Raw genomic sequence first — 18,032 nt, 5'->3', positions numbered from 1 at the left:
TTTGTTTTTTCCATCAATACTAATATCTAGGTAAATGTCATTGTCTCAATGTATTCCATGCTGATTACATTAATTGTAGTATTCCTTTAGTTGTGTGATTATATTCATATGTATTAATTCTTTTCTTTTAAGTTAATCATGTATTTTCCTGTTTGTGATTATATTCATATGTATTCAACCTCTCTTCTTTGTTTTATTTTATTTACTTATTATTATTATTATTATTATTATTATTATTATTATTATTATTATTATAAGTTCATACTTGCATACCAGTATGTATTTTTTCTGTATGTGCTTTGATCTTGGTTGAGTGGAAGAGAAGGCCAGGTGGCCTTAACTCTGGCAGAGAAATAAACTATTATTATTATTATTATTATTATTATATTATTATTATTATTATTATTGTTGTTGTTGTTGTTGTTGCAGTGAAACCATGGCAAGCGTGTAAAATAAACGTAAAGACTTTAAACATTGAAGATAAACTTTGAATTATTGAAAGCTATGGCAAATTACAGAAAATGAATAAACGACTACAACAGTACAGTTACAAATATCATAGCACCTTTTATGCAAGCTATTAAATCACCGAGATACTGTAGTATTTGAGAGTGGATAGGAAAACGAAAACCCAAAACTGTAAGAGGAATCGTGGTGGAAAAGACGATGTTTCGTAAGTATTGTTAGTATAGTAATGTCTTGCAGTTTTATATTGTGTTACAGTGTAGACCTACGACTTTTTCGGTTATTACCAATCGGTTAATATCAGCAGCATTCAAAAGTAATAACAATTAGCGGAGTGCACTGTACTTTACAGTTACTGTAACATTCAAAATGTAGTCTGTTCAAGATTACTTCCAGCTAATAAACTGAAGTTGATTACAAACAGAATGAATCTCTGCTATTCCTGTTTTTTTTCTTTGTTCATAGTGAGTCGAAACCAACACTTCCACTGCTTCATAGTTCCACACAGTTTCGATAGTCCCTCCTCCCTTCTTCGTCAGTTTATTTCAACCTCTTTCCTCTTCCTACGGCTCTAGAGAGGCTTTTGTGTTCTTTGCACGCACTGTCATTCGGATTGTAGCTGCTACTCTTATCCACGGGAAGGAGACAAGAACACACTTCTCCGTACCCACAATGCGCTACCTGACACCGATCAACACAATGCAAGCCAGGCGGAGTGCGAATTCAGCTCAACCATGCCTTCTTTCTCAGCTGCAAGAGTTGCTGTTCTAATTTAAACAGAACTTCAGCATTTCTAACCACGGTAAAGTAGTCTTTAATATTTAATTATTTCTTTACTAAGTAAACTGTCCTGTAAAGTGTATATTAGACTTAGGAAACGGATTTAAAGGTACGATTACTTCTAATCATTTATTTCTGATGTCGGATGTCGATGTCAAATATGCACTAACGCCGAAATGTCATACTCTACCACGTAATAATGTTTAATTTTCGTAGTTTATGATAACTGGAGATACTTAAAATCGAAAAATGTAAGACTTTAATGAAGTCAGCGTAATTTGAACTGTGTGTAATGATTTTGTAACGAAAATGAGTTATAACTAAACCCTACCAGAAGCCATGAAAATATTATGTATCGCGAAAACGAAAGTAGTGATCATGGTACAGGTAAAAACGTGTCTTCGGGAACAACGAACAATTAATCATAAATCAGGGACGTCGCCAAAATTTTGAACAAAAAAAGAAAGTCATAATACAGCATATTCACGTTATGGATTGACCAGAATTCAACAAAGAAGAAGATATTAACAAGACGTAAGCAAAGCGTAGTTCAAGCAGGTCTATTACGGTCTAGTATATACAGTCACGAAGCTCAATACGTAGTAAATATGCATCCATAAACAGCTGCTAACCATTAGGATCGCTAATATCGCCTCATTACAGACAGTGCGAAATAGTACCGGCACAGTCTATTGTTCCTAGTACCCTTACAACTCAAGCTTCGTGACTGTATATATACTGTACTAGACTGTGAGTCTACTCTGGGTAGTAGGAGTGGAAATGCGCTGTCTATATAGCTTACATTTTTAAATGAGCGCAATAGACATAAATTCTTAATATCGGTACGTATGAGAATTTAGATGTGAAAAATAATTAAGTTTTAATCTCTACTATAACAATTTAGAGTAAATACCAGAACTATCAAACCTGCAACCATGCCTGTAGACACGATGTGTTATAAAAGGGGGAGAATCTATTTAATTGGAAAGTATGTGAATATTAAATAAAGAAAAACAGTCGTCCATTTTATTTCTTATGGATAAGCTACAATTATACTGCTTCGGTTGAGCTACTAGCTTCGTTCATATATTCTTTCGTTCGGCCTGGGTGGCGCAGTAGGTAGAGTGCTGGCTTTCTGTGCCCGATGTTGCGGGTTCGATCTCGGTCCAGGTCGATGGCATTTAAGTTTTCTTAAGTGCGATAAACTCATGTCAGTAGAAATACTGGCATGTGAAAGTACTCCTGCGGGACAAAATTCCGGCATACCGGAGACGCTGATATAACCTCGGTAGTTGTGAGCGTCGTTAAATAAAAGATAAACAAAATATGTAGTCTTTCTTACTTATTACTAATTGTTATTACAATAAAATTTAAAACTGCACACATAGCTTTATTTGAAAACATTTTACACGGATTTTTTATATCGTTTGGATTTTTTGAATAAAAATATATCAACTCATATTCTTTGTATTGTAAATTTCCAAGATTATGCAGTGTAAGAAAACTAACATAAGAACTTTTGAAAATGTCCTTTTGCATTTGTCAGAGAGAATTAATGGATACAGGAAAAACATTCTCGCTTGTACTGATTGTCAGACCTTGTTTAATTTCCTTCCATAGGGAGTGGGTGAGTCCAAATGACTTATGCTTGTACAGTAGTAAAAATCGTGCCTAACATGCTACATTATTGTACATTTGTAGCGGTAAAATGCTGTTTCAAAATAAGAATTTAAAGTATTTTACAGAATTATAAGTTAAAATCGTAATTGTAAATTAAATTTCGCTGCTTTTGCTACAATTTTTCTGTTTTGTTTTATGAAGCTATAATTGAATTTTAATCCCTAGATTACAATTAATTTCTCTACGCTTTCAGTTCACGTCTTTTCCTTATTGCCTTTTATTTATTTATAACTTAAGCGAAATAATTATTATTGCAAATTTTCTAATGAAAATGCTTATGTTAGCTGTAAACTAAAATACATACGAGTATATATATTTCAAAGATTGTTCGAAGGTGCGTAGTTTACATAGTTTAATAATTCTATACATTTATGAACATAAATAGCGACGTCCCTGATATTTAAAAATACCCATTTTTAAGAATTGTATAAAATATAAGAAGCAATAAAAATATACAATTTTATTGCCATAAAGTATACTTACACAATAGCATTACATTATAAATCACAACATTCTGTAATAAGTTTTCTGTATTTACAATATGTTCATTGAAATAACTTCAGCCATTTAAGATAGAGAAATCGCAGCTATGAATGTGCGACATCTTAGCAAAATAATCAAAATATGAAGAAGTAATTAGCATCCTACGTTACAAACTAACACATAAACAGCTACAGCTGCAAGTGAACAGAAAACACACACACAACAGCGAGAAATGCAGCGGTTGTAAAGTCAACACTAACTCACTAAGTTGGGGGCGGCATACACTAACAAGCATTTTCAGACACTAAGAAAACAAATGCAAACCAAATGGTTAAGTTCAGAATAACTAAGGAGAACGGAAAAAGCCATTATGAGGGAAACCAAGGCCACCTGGAAATAATGATGTTAATAAGCCGTTCCTTGTCCTCTGATCGTGTATGCATGACCCACCTCACGTACTCTCGCATAACTTTGACCTTCTCGCTTCTTGCATCTAGCCAACTGTAATATTCCAGTAACATATCGTTCAATTTAAACCGTTTCCCGTAATATCAGTCAACAGTTCTCTGGCAGTTGTCCACAGTCGATACGTAACAACAAAATTAATTTACTGGAATTCTGAACTGTGGTGGAAGTGATTCTATAGGACAAAAAAAATGTATAATCAAATATGACTGTTATTTAGACCTTTCCTGAGGTTTTTGTTCAATATTAAGCGCTTTTAGCTGACCACTGAGATTTTTTTTTGCTCTATGGTAATTTTCTATTGTCCGTGCATTGCAGTAATACATACAGTACAACCTATAGACTTTACGTGGGTAAATATCACAAAATGTCTTTCAAATCCATAAACCTAAGTTAAACAAGAATATTGATTTCATCAGAGCTTTTTTTTTTTCAGGCTTTGTAAAATTCGGAAAATTTTCCTGGTAAATTATTGCGAACATGCAAGAAAGTTCGACAGAGTTTCATCTTTTAATATTTGTCTAAAAGGTAAGTATAAAATACTAAAATCTAATCACAGCTTTAGATCAACCCAATATTTTCGAATAGATTTTGGGAGGCTTAAAATGGACCTTTCTAATTTACTTCTATTGTATTTAACAGTTATGCTTCAGTTTGTACTTATTCCCATTACAGTCTGTGGAAGCACACAGGGTAGCATGTGGTTATCCCCCACCTTTGCAGACAGTAGATATTAATAGCAGTAGGGATGTCGGTTTTATGTGCTTGCCGCTTTTATCTCCAAGAAAATACCGCTGGTGTCATTTCTGCTAGAGGCTGAGTGAACCCCAGGGACATAGTGAAAATCCATGATCTTATAGGGAACCGAACCTGCGATCTTCAGGCTTGCAGAGCAACGCGTTAGCCACTACACTACACAATAACAATAGTATGTAAGTATTAATAATACAATCATAATGAGTTTGTCAAGTCCTCAGCATTAGATATCAACAAACATTTGTGTCATGTAGCCCATCATCATCATCATCATCATCATCAACTTCTTCTTCTTCTTCTTCTTCTTCTTCTTTATCAGCGTTAGCAGGAGATTGTTTCGTCACAAAAGAATGCCATTTGTTTGTATCATATTGTATTTTTATATTCTCCACCTTCTAACATTTTTTGTTTTTTTTTTTTTTCGTCACAAAAGAATGCAATTTGTTTGTATCTTATTGTATTTTTATGTTCTTCATCTTCTAATATCTTTTATTTGTTTCGTCACAAAAGAATGCCATTTGTTTGTATGTTATTCTATTTTTATGTTCTTCATCTTCTAATATCTTTTATTTGTTTCGTCACAAAAGAATGCCATTTGTTTGTATCATATTGTATTTTTATATTCTTCATCTTCTAATATCTTTTGTTTTTTTCGTCACAAAAGAATGCCATTTGTTTGTATCTTATTGTATTTTTATGTTCTTCATCTTCTAATATCTTTTATTTGTTTCGTCACAAAATAATGCCATTTGTTTGTCTCTTATTGTATTTTTATGTTCTTCGTCTTCTAATATCTTTTATTTGTTTCGTCACAAAAGAATGCCATTTGTTTGTCTCTTATTGTATTTTTATGTTCTTCATCTTCTAATATCTTTTATTTGTTTCGTCACAAAAGAATGCCATTTGTTTCTATCATATTGTATTTTTATATTCTTCATCTTCTAATATCTTTTGTTTTTTCGTCACAAAAGAATGCAATTTGTTTGTATCTTATTGTATTTTTATGTTCTTCATCTTCTAATATCTTTTATTTGTTTCGTCACAGAAGAATGCCATTTGTTTGTATCTTATTGTATTTTTATGTTCTTCATCTTCTAATATCTTTTATTTGTTTCGTCACAAAAGAATGACATTTGTTTGTATCTTATTGTATTTTTATATTCTTCATCTTCTAATATCTTTTGTTTGTTTCGTCACAAAAGAATGCCATTTATTTACATCTTATTGTATTTTTATGTTCTTCATCATCTAACATCTTTTGTTTGTTTCGTCACAAAAAATGTCATTTGTTTGTATCTTATTGTATTTTTATCTTCTTCTTCTTCATCTTCTGACATCTTTTGTTTGTTTCGTCACAAAAGAATGCCATTTGTATCTTATTTTATTTTTATGTTCATCTTCTGACATCTTTTGTTTGTTTCGTCACAAAAGAATGCCATTTATTTGTATCTTATTGCATTTTTTATCTTCTTCTTCATCTTTTGACATCTTTTGTTTGATTCGTCACAAAATAATGCCATTTGTTTGTATCTTATTGTATTTTTATGTTCATCTTCTGACATCTTTTGTTTTTCACGAGACTGCTTTTTTTCTGTAAAGTTTTATCGGAAATCTCTCATATTTCGTTCTGTTATACATTTTTCTCAAATCACTTTCACAATGTTCTATTTTAAACTGTGAGCCAAATTCAATATTGATTGAAATTGTGAATTAGCCATTCAGAGATTTTTATTTTATCATGCTTAAATAAAACAAAATATTTTATTGGTTATTAATACTTTCAGATATAATCGACGAACAATCTTTTAGACTCTGCCAGTGTGGATAATTTCACTTACGAGGTGGAAACATCTACAAAGCGGAATTCATTGCCCCGAGTGTAGATGACAGACGAAGGTGATGTCCAGAAGAGTCAAATTTTAGCGTGGATGAAATGTTCAGTAAACTTTGCATGGAAGTCTCTCATTTATGAGTAGATTTATTTTACGATCCTCGAGCCTACGACGGGCCTTCCGATTTGTCACAAACTTTATTATTTTAGCAGTTGTAACTTTATGGTGGCGAAATTTGGTCATTTAGAAAACAATATTTAGAAGACTAAATACAGTAGAGATTATTATTTTTTTTACTACAGCTGGATGCACTTTGTTAGAACAGAAGAGAAATTAATTTTTTCAAGAATTATTAATTACATCTTTTTAGAAAGCGACAGAAATGACTAGCAAAAGGATGGAACATATACTAAGAAAGATTTACATAAGAGCTTCTCTACAAATTTTTTATTTCAGACCCGAAGAAAATAGGAGACTAGGAATAACTTTAAAACCTCTAACTGACAATTTCATTTCGTGTTATCGAAACGGATTACCTGATCTAGAGTCATGAAGGGTTAAGAAGGCAACGACGATGATTATGAACTTTTATTATCTTTAAATATCTAACGCCCTAGGCTATGTTTAAAAGGCAAACTTAGGCCTATGTACTTGTGGCAAGTTTGTTAACTGCTCCACCATTAAGAAGTTAAGTACAATAAATTTAAGTAGCTATACAACAAAAATGATAAAATACTCGTATGTTATGACATCCAATGATCATAATGAATTTGGAAGAGAACTCCTTGTGCTTTGATTCAATATATTACACGAAAAGTATATAACTTCGATAGTTTCAAATATGAAAACACGCATTTTTACCATCACATATTTTTTTACTTAACGAATAACATAATAGTTATTTTGAATAGCAGCTCAAAATGGATGAATTTTATCTCATGACCGTCCTCTAATAGAGACAGAACTGCAATGAACAGAAACGAATGTATTAAAGTGGATGTAGCTACAATGTTTGTTTTCGACCGAGATTAAGAATGACATCTAATGTTTTCTACTTCATCTCAGAGAGGTTCTCTTTACGGAAGTTTACCTCCCAAGTAAATTGGATATGTTGATGAGTCTGATCGGACACAGGGTTCTGAAAATTGATTGCGGATAAAAAAAAACTTAAAACTTTTAATTAAACAGCTTCCACGTTGGAAGGTATTCGCAGTGATAGGTTGCAAAGATCTCAACTTCTACAGCCGGCCGATAATAGTCTGCCATTACCAGAGAAGATTCGTATCCAGTAAATTAATACAAGTACCTACCCGTATATTTTAAGACTAGAGACAAACTCCTCATTACGCGAGAAGTTTATAACAAGGACCGATATCATACTGTACCTATAACTATTTATGAAACTCTTCAGTTCTCCAATAATAGATTATCTATCTTCGTGTTATGGACGTATATAGCAGTATATTAATGTTATTGACATCTTCAGATTATTAATAACCAACACATTCTTTACTTCCTATTGTCGTTCTTTTACATCCGTTTCTGTTTTGCTTTATCTCTTTCATAATGATCTTGAATGTCCCTTTTCCTTCTTCCATTTAAACACCAATCAACAAGCTTTTGATGAACTATTGTTTTTCAATTCGTATATGATATGTCTTAACCAGTTTTAACGCAAGAATTACTCGTACATATATTTAACATTTACTTTCTTCCGAATAGTAGATTTTTCTTTAGTAGCTGAGCTATGTTAAGATACTATTTCAGATAACATTAATTTATAATTATTTCTTTTTCCTTGTGTCATATTTGAAAACTGTGAGGCGTAGTCCTCCTGATAAATAATTTTGCTGTGCCAGACGGTCAGTTAATTACTTCAGAAACAACCAGTTCAACCAAATCAAGGAAAAGATTATCAATACTATCTTCTTAGTCATCTTCATGAATTTAATTTGTTTAAGATATTAATATTAATATTTGTTATATTATCCACAATTTACGGTCTCTCTAACTCCTCACAAACTTAATTTTCGGATACTTCTACTTCACTTTAATTTTCATACAGAATTCATATTTATTTCAGGAGAGACAAACTATGAAATTAATAAAAAATTGTATTCTATTTCTTATAATTGTCTCGAAGTTCTTGTTATTGTTTAAAAAATTACATAAAATTTATGTTATTAAATTGAAACATCAAATTATTAATTTTTTTATATATGAAGAGCATATTACAGCTTTTTACGCAGACATCCTGTTCGTAAAATTATACAGGTCTATAATGATCAACGTCAAAAAATATTTTTTAGTAAATTAGTAAGGATGCAACCCACGCTAAGGTTGTAACAGAAATCAATACAGGAAGCGGTAGTCATGCATTCAAAGTCTCTGCAGGGATTCAGAATGAGATTGAAGATGCAAGATCTTCTTACAGAGAAAATAATCATGATCAAGTTCCTTTTCAATTCGGGACGTTAAGATAGACCCTTTTCAGTGGCCACAGATCAAAGACAAGTTACAGAGCTGTTAGTATGTCTTCCCTTTAGATTACCAGACAGACCTTGGTGTACTTTACTACAAAGTGGGTTAAGCCAGTGGGGGATAACTACACCACACAAAATAACGGACACACACATATGAAAAGCTAAGAGGGAGTTGGACAAAGAGATACATACGATCTTTCCAAGACTGTTTCTGTTTCCTTGTATCTGTAAAGAACAACACGTCACATGAACTTTGTTATCATCTTTAAAAAGCATTGTTCACATTGGCCATTTAACAAGTATGGAAACAAACACATAACATATAAGCTGCATGTAATGTTGCCTCAAATCAATGTTTATGTTCTGATATACGAACAAATTATGCATAACAATGAAACGTTACTTAATTCAATTTAGACGCATATAAATTTAAATGTTTAACAGGTTTTCATATCAATGGTATATAGCCATTAATTTAAATGCCTTGCAAGATCGTTTAATATTATGTTACAAAGTGAAAATTATGTTAATTTATTTTTAAAGAGAATCTATACTGCTGATATTTGTTGCAATGTCGAGATTTTTTTTTTCAAAATTACCGATTACTAGCTTTCAATATTAGGGGAGAGTTGGGTAGTATCGGACATCGGGTAATATCGGACAGTGAGTTTCTTTCATCTACCACCAGATGACAGTACCTGAATGACATGGTTTCGTTTCTGTGATGTCGCATACAGAAACGTAACCATGTCATTCAGGTACTACCATCTGGTGGTAGATGAAAGAAACGCACTGTCCGATATTACCCGATGTCCGATACTACCCAATTCTCCCCTATTCTAGTACAACTAATCACAAAAATAGAAATTATGTCCCATTTTACTGCATGTATTGAGTTTATAATTCTTACGATTACTTTGAAAATCTTCAGAAGTTTGATTAAATATAAGAATGAAACATTCTGAACTCATAGTCTTATATTACTTTGAAAATCTGTTCATAAAATAGGGATACTGTATAACCTTATACAGGAATTATTAAAGTTTCGACCCAAATTAATAACTACTTCCTTAGAGAACGGTTGGAACTTCTTTTAACTTAAGAATTAAGACTCAGACCTTATGATATTAAACAAGATTACACTATAAAGAATCGTACTACATTTAACCAAATATTAAAGTTCATAATTGAGAAAATCAGTACTTTAAAACTTATCAGCATTTTATGAGTTTTTAGACTTTCGCGGTGACTGTGATCAGTTCAGTGTCAAGATCCTGATATAGCGAAATACCCAAAGCGTAATCTGATTATCAGAATTTTATTAAACACCGTATACTACGTTAATAATTAATAAAATTGCAGAGAGTATATAAATGATGTTACTTTTACGCATATAGTTCTCATTAAATTCAAACATTATACTAGATGTTTCTACATCATCTCACAAATTCAGCACAACTGTTAACATTTTCATATTTTTGGATTACGTAACAAAAGTAATTTATGTTATAGATAAATGAAGTACTCATAAACACATAGGCTACTAAGATGCAGCTTTCACTCATAACAAGCAGTATGATGCACAAAGGATTTTCTTGGTTATACAAACAAGAAAAACCGAATCACTTCAGTAACAGAAGGCCAATATGAACAAATAGACATACATATAACCACACAAGACATTCAAAGTACCATTCCCCAGCCATAAGCTTTTATATTTAAACAACAAAAGATTTCACATGTAGAGATAATTCACATATCAATATTGCAGAGACTACAGGTAAAGCTGAAAAGAACAAATACAGATATTGAGGAGCAAAACCCATTTTAACAACCTCGTGCATTGCTTTCAATTTAAATTCATATAAATCGAATCATACAAGAATCAGGGGGAGTCAATCTCAACTACTTGATTGGCTCTGATTCAAGCAACAAATGATTTACAAAATACAATGATAATCTTAAAATTGAAACAATGAGTGATATAAAAACATCAAGGCTACATATAATGTTGTCACTTTGGTGTTGGGTTCACTTTTTTACAGTAGGTAGTATCTTAGAAAACAAATTCAACACATTTGAGCATCATCAATATCCTGCCGATCTTGGGAAAGAAGGTAAATCCTGAGGTCTTGCATCATAGTTATGCTGCGCATAAAGAAAACTCTCAAACAGAATTCAAAGGTTATTCATTTAACGTCCACAATTACTTATATTTTGCGGGAAGATGTCTGTACAAAAAAAGGTTTAGTAAAATTGCAGAGACCTCTGACCAACAAAGTAGGAAATCAACTGGAAAATATGATAGAAAATATCATGATTGATGAGGTTGAAGTATACCTGGGACTAAATAACGTATGGAGGCGGCTCAAATATAAAATAAACATGGAAAATGTTCTTACTTCATTACTGTATTCAGGTAAGTACTGCTTTTATCTTCAAGGAATAAATATATCTAGCTAATTGTGTTACTTATTTACACAAATATTTTCGTGTCCGTCGCAAAATATATTTATCGCTTTTCAACCATGCATTCCTTGAAGATAAAACACGAAATAATTTAACGACTTGTAGAATGTGATTTTTTTTCATATGGTGCAAGACTCATACACATATTTCCTGAAATTTTACATAATGCTTGATGTTAGATTTGTTTTCTAAAGAGGTTTCGAGAAGTGTGAAATGTTGAACATATATGTAATATCGTGTTTATGAATGTAAGATTGAGTCGGTAGTGTCGTCAATGCAACTAAATGTAGTCAATATGTATGATATATATTATTATATTGTTCCCGATCATTTTTCCCGAATTCGTTTTTCCGAAACCGTTATTCCTAATGTCTCTCTTTCCGATTTGTACTTTCCATCGAATCCTTTTTTCCGAAATCTACTTTCGGAATAATCATTGATCATGTAGATTTTCCCGAAAGGATATTATTCCGTTGGTCATTATTTTCGTATGAAATTACATTACATATTGAAGTAAACATTTTTGGTTTTTATGCTCACTTAGGGGAAAGTAGTCTAAATCGAAACCGTACCGCTTCCTAAATCGTTTAGGATATCACAAGGTACCTTTAGGGAAACTGGTTGCCTAAATGGTACCACTTGCAGGTTGTGAAAAAAGGGTTTAAAATGCACTTATAACACTGAAAATATATTGGTAGCCAAACATTACATATTAAATTATAATCAAGTTAAATAATCTATGGGACTTGCATGTAAATATATTAAAAAATAAAAACTGAAAACTGTATAGGTAACCTTCCCCTACAAAGAAAAAATGCAGAGAGAACCTACAATAGTTTTATCTGAAAGGGGAGGAATGAAATAATTATTGTTATTACATGCATTTATTATAAAACATTATTGGAGGAGAAGGAAGAACTTACTGGGATTGCAAGCGACTTCGAACAAAGGCATGTTCTGGGCTACTTGTTCGAGTGCTTAATGGTGACGAACTATCATCCCATTCTCATCCTCGAAACAGTAAAGAGGCAGAACTAGTGAAAGAAAACATGAAGCGTGCAGCCCTAGATCAGTCGGAACTTCCACAACAAACAATTCGTAATGCACTACGAGTTTCTTCCAGTATCGTAAGTTTTTGTCCGAAAGGGAAAATTTAAAGAAATCAAATCGAAGGGAGGGGAGACATGATCAATCCCCAAATCCCATATCAATACTAGGCCCTACATATTTTGAAATTCTCGAAACGTACAAAAAAAAAAAAAAAAAAAAGACTCGTGAGGGTGAAAGATTTATATTATATGAATCAGTATTTTTATTTTATTTTATTGGGTTATTTTACGACGCTGTATCAACATCTAGGTTATTTTGCGTCTGAATGATATGAAGGTGATAATGCCGGTGAAATGAGTCCGGAGTCCAACACCGAAAGTTACCCAGCAATTGTTCGTATTTGGTTGAGGGAAAACCCCGAAAAAACCTCAACCAGATAACTTGCCCCAACCGGGATTCGAACCCGGGCCACCTGGTTTCGCGGCCAGACGCGCTGACCGTTACTCCACAGTTGTGGACATGACTCAGTATCTAGAGGAAGGCAGTAATTTATAATTTATTAATAGTTCACAAATATAGTACACACACTGAATAATGGAAATTAATCTATACACAATTAGTAATTTCACACAATAAATATACAATTTTGTAACGCAATTTCTATAATATAATATATATGTGTTGTCTTATCCTAGAGCAAGGCAGTAATGAAAGTCGGGTAATTATGTTTGGCAACAAAGAAAAAGTTACAATTTTTTAATGAAAAGTAGTAAGCCTAAGTAGTTTGTAGATGGCACGTTCAAGATTAGTCCCCTTATGTTATAGCCCATATTGTGTTGTTGTTGTTTAGTTAACTGTCCGAAGACAGGTCTGAACCTCACCAGTGATACCAAGAAGGCAACACTTATGAGGTGACTAGGCCAGGAGATAATGGGGTGGGGTTGCCAGTTCCTTTCCCCTTCCAACGCATACATCGCCAACTAGCTACATATTACACTAGTCAGACTTCAGATGCATACAACAATTATTGTTCTTCCTCTGACACATATCGTCAAGTGAGATGTACTGCCTGATAATAGATGTACATCTCAGCCAGAACCTCAATCAGAGGATCAATAATGTGTATGTGTGCTTTATTATTATTATTATTATTATTATTATTATTATTATTATTATTATTATTTACGGTTCCGCTATTCGGAATTGAGTTTCGTAAGAATAACTTTCGGAATCTGTTTTCCGGAAACTTGAAAGTAGGATTACAGCCATTCGGAAAAATGTACGGAAATCGTTAAATGTGACATAATAAATTACATAATATAACAGTAATAAGAACACAAAACGACTACCTTTAAGTAATAACTGAGCATACATACTGTACATATCATATGACGTTCTTATTACTGATATATATCATTTATTATGTTACATTAAACGCATGGAGATGTAACTATCAAAATGGAAAGGCATCAACTTATGGTACGTTAAACACTTTAATTAAATTATATTTAATATTTTTGGTTGCTGCACTGTTTCATGCAGAAAGATCCATTGTTTAGAAGCTAAATATCGGTTCCATCATCAGAGAAAGCTAGAGAAAGAGGAATGTAACTGTTGGGTCCAGGAATAATTATAAATAACGGGGAATAATTCTTCGCAACAGATCCAACAGATTCATGACTGGAGAACAACTCTTCGTATTGGAATCAACTGATCTATGATCGGAGAGCAGCTCTTCATAACGGATCCGTAACAGATCCATGATCGGAGAGCAGCTCTTCCTAACGGATCCAATAGATCCATGATTGGAGAACAACTCTTCGTATCGGAACCAACAGATCTATGACTGGATACCAGCTCTTCATAACGGATCCGTAACAGATCCATGATGGAGAGCAGCTCTTCCTAACGGATCCAATAGAGCCATGACTGGAGAACAACTCTTCGTATCAGAACCAACAGATCTATGACCGGAGAGCAACTCTTCATTACGGATCCGTAACAGATCCATGACCGGAGAGCAGATCTTCCTAACGGATCCAATAGATCCATGACCGAAGAACAACTCTTCGTAATTGATCCAACAAATACTTATGTTCCCGTTTCCTTTGCCTACCCTAATAGCGAAGCTGATATGTAATTTTGTAAAGTTAGACGTTCCTGCATTTACGAAAGAGCCATAATAAGACTCAAATCATACATTTTTACATTTTGTAAACAAGGAAAAAGTTCACAAATCGTTAGGAAACTATAAACATATAAGAAATTTAGGAATGATCATAGTAAAAGTTTGTAATGAATAGATTGAAAAATATAAGCCCTGTAGGTAAACTTTTACATAAAGGAAGCTCAAACCATGTAACTTTAACTAGCGACAACATTAATTAGTATCTAATCCTTTAGATGTTTCTTGATATTCTAAAGTCTCAAATTAATCAAAAGAGAATTGTCTGAACTTCGAGAAACTTTGTATAGATTATGGAAATGACGGTCCGATTATTCCAGTATGAGAATAGGCCTATGCGATGTCTGAGGAAAGAGACTCGCTTCGAACGACATTCAATGAGAAGACCTGAGTATTTAACACACTCATAAAGCAGTTCACTCTATATAGTAGGCCCACCAATGAAATGAGGAGACGAATTAAAACATAACTCGATATATATAGGAAGCTCACCAAAGAAATCTACAGAACTGGGGAAATATTTTTAAAACTTGATATGGGAAGCCCACCAAAGATATCGAAAGAAGTGAAAAGATATTAAAGAAGACTAGGCAACATAAAGCTTGACAAGGAAACCACCGGAACCGAGATAAATTTAACAAAATTTCTCGATATAGGAAGCCTATCGACAAAATAGACAGAACTGAGGAAATGCTTTTAAAACTTCATATAGGAAGCCCACTCAAGATATCGAAAGAACTGAGAAGATATTAAAGAAAACTATGTACTACAAAGCCGGCGAAGAAACCATCGTAACCGAGACTAATTAAAATGTAACTCGACCTACGAAGCCCACCACAGAAATCGACAAGAAGTAAAGAAATGTTTTAAGACTTGGTATGGGAAGCCAACCAAAGATATCGAAATAATGACAAAATATAAAGCCCGGCGAAGAAACCACTGTAACCCAGACAAATTAAAACTTAGGGCTAACTCGATATAGAAAACCTACTAAAGAAATCGACGAAACTTAGGAAGAACTTTAAAAGGTTGATATAGGACGCCCACTAAAGACATTGAAAGAAATGAGAAGATATTAAGAAGACTACGTACTATAAAGCCCGGCGAAGGAACCGTTGTAACTGAGACAATTAAAAACATAACTAGATTTAGGAAGCCCATCAAATAAATTGATACTATTGAGGAAATACTTCTGAAGCTTGATATGGGAAGCCCACCAAAGATATCGAAAGAACTGACAACAAAGAAGGAACTAACCCGGTGAAGAAACCATTGTAACCGAGATAAAATAAAATAATTACCCGATATAGGAAGCCACCAAAAAATAGACGGAACTGGGAAAATAAGAAGACGAATTGGTATTAGAAAGGCTGAAGAAGAAACTATCAGAATCGGAAAGAAGTTAAGAAAATAACTCGATTTAGAAAGTCAACCAAACAAATCGACAGAACTGAGAAAATACTTTTGAAACTTGGTATAGAAACCCCACCAAATTATCTGGTAGAACCAAGAAAATAATATAAAACTGTTATTGTGATAATAATGTAGTGGTTATAAAAGTAAGAAATAGTGCTATATAAATGGCCTTGCAATTTTTTTTCAACTAAATAGAACGTTGTTTACAGTTAATGTTAACGAAATATTCGAAATAGAATAACTGCAGTATTTAGCCATTATTTTGGGTTCTGATTGCACTCATAATCTCTTTTGGTTCTGTTTCATATCCAACAACTATATTAATATCTTCTGACTACGACATAGGCTAGGATATTATATAAAAGCCGCCATTACTGAAAAACAGGACTTTGAAAGTAATTTTCCAAGAGTTCATTGTCGAAGATTGACGTCAATACAATTTTCGACGTAACACGCGATATCTTGTTTTCATACACACTTTTTACACGTCAATTTAAAACAAGTCTACGTGCGTACGTTATGTAATTAGAGACAGATGCAATGGATCGTAAACAGGGCAACAGTAATGCATTCAAATTATAAACGATTCTCATATTTATATAAGCCTGTATATTTTTATAAAAATGGATCGTAATTATGTGTTAGTATCTTGAAAGAATTCTCGGACATTTTATTTCTACCATGTTATTTTTACCATTTAATCGGTCTAGAGAATTATATAAATTCAAGAAAGTAATAATTTTAAATATATAACTCTGTATTCCAAGCAAAACTGCCAATATTAACAGATATTGAGTACAGTGCCTTGAATTTTGCAAAATTTTGACTTAAACTAGTTTATCAAATAGGTCTAAGAAAAAAATATGTCCTCTCTTAAACTGCAGAAGGTCTTTGCCCACAAGGAATTTTCGAACACTGTTTACTTGTCAATAGCCAACGCCTGCAATGTTTAATCATAAATATGACCGCTTGTTACTATTTCTGGAAATGAGAGCTTAAAATTTACCACAGTTAAAAATGGAAATAATACGGTAGATGTATTTTTAAACCTAACTTAGTAAAATTATTAAATTAACCAATTACACTTACGCCCAGAACTTTTCATCTACTGTATGTGAAAATTATATTGCTAAATGGAAATAAGTGTTATTTTAATATAAACTAAAACATGGGTCAAAATGAGCAAAAAAAGAAAGACGGCTATAATGAGAAAGTGACAGGGGATTTGATAAAGATCCTATGTTTGCGATTAATGTCTATACAGGAATAAGGTAATGGAATTAGGATGGTTCTAAGTCGTGATACAATTCATAAATTAGTTAATAAATTTCGTGAAACAGAAAGTGTTCAAGATAAAGAGCGAAAACGACGTACAGTGTTCACAGAAGAAACTCTTGATGACATTGAACATCGCCTGGAATTTCCTAAGCAAATTCCAGAAATATGTGGAAAATTGAGGCAGGCAATTCCAGGATCTCCTTGCGTGATATGGATAAGTAGGCCTACATGACTTTTAAAGTGCATTAGAATTTATTAGGCAGTCACTCTAGCATAGCAAGTAATCGCTGAACCAGAGAGTTGTATATTGCCCGGCCGACGGGAGGCGATAGCGTTGTCATTTCTCCAGTTGATTGATAACCACAAAAGAGGTTAGTAATTTTAATTTCAATTTTAATTAAAGGTAATCTTACAGTTTAAAAGTATTCACTGTGAATAGTGGTGGTAGAAATTAATGTAGACATATCGGTATGAAAATAAATGCAACTAGAGATAATCTTTACAATTTAAACGTGACAACATCACTTGACATTACAAATATGAATGTGTGCTAAAAATATATATACAGTAGAGCATCGATTATCCGAAACAATTGCGGACGGGGGGTGTTCGGATAACTAATTTTTCGGATAATCGATCATTTACGAAAACAAATTGTACCGGTGTCATAGGAGCAGTATGAAACAAAGA

General features: G+C 32.9%; 1 protein-coding gene across 6 annotated transcripts in view; it reads right to left on the bottom strand.

The window, feature by feature from the left end:
- The window catches only part of dnc (phosphodiesterase dunce), a 1,099,286-nt gene that overhangs the window by 561,781 nt on the left and 519,473 nt on the right, over window positions 1–18,032 (bottom strand). For 5 of the 6 annotated variants that reach the window (XM_069818411.1, XM_069818415.1, XM_069818416.1 and 2 more), the window contains exon 3: window positions 9,137–9,169. The exons of the other annotated variant lie outside the window; for it this stretch is intronic. In XM_069818411.1, the coding sequence (XP_069674512.1) occupies window positions 9,137–9,169 (33 nt within the window). The remainder of the gene's footprint in view (window positions 1–9,136; window positions 9,170–18,032) is intronic. 6 annotated transcript variants of the gene reach the window in all.

Source organism: Periplaneta americana, chromosome 2 (assembly GCF_040183065.1).
Source record: "Periplaneta americana isolate PAMFEO1 chromosome 2, P.americana_PAMFEO1_priV1, whole genome shotgun sequence".
NCBI lineage: Eukaryota > Metazoa > Arthropoda > Insecta > Blattodea > Blattidae > Periplaneta > Periplaneta americana.
Note: the sequence above shows the minus strand (reverse complement) of the source record. Positions and strands in the feature narration are given on the sequence as shown.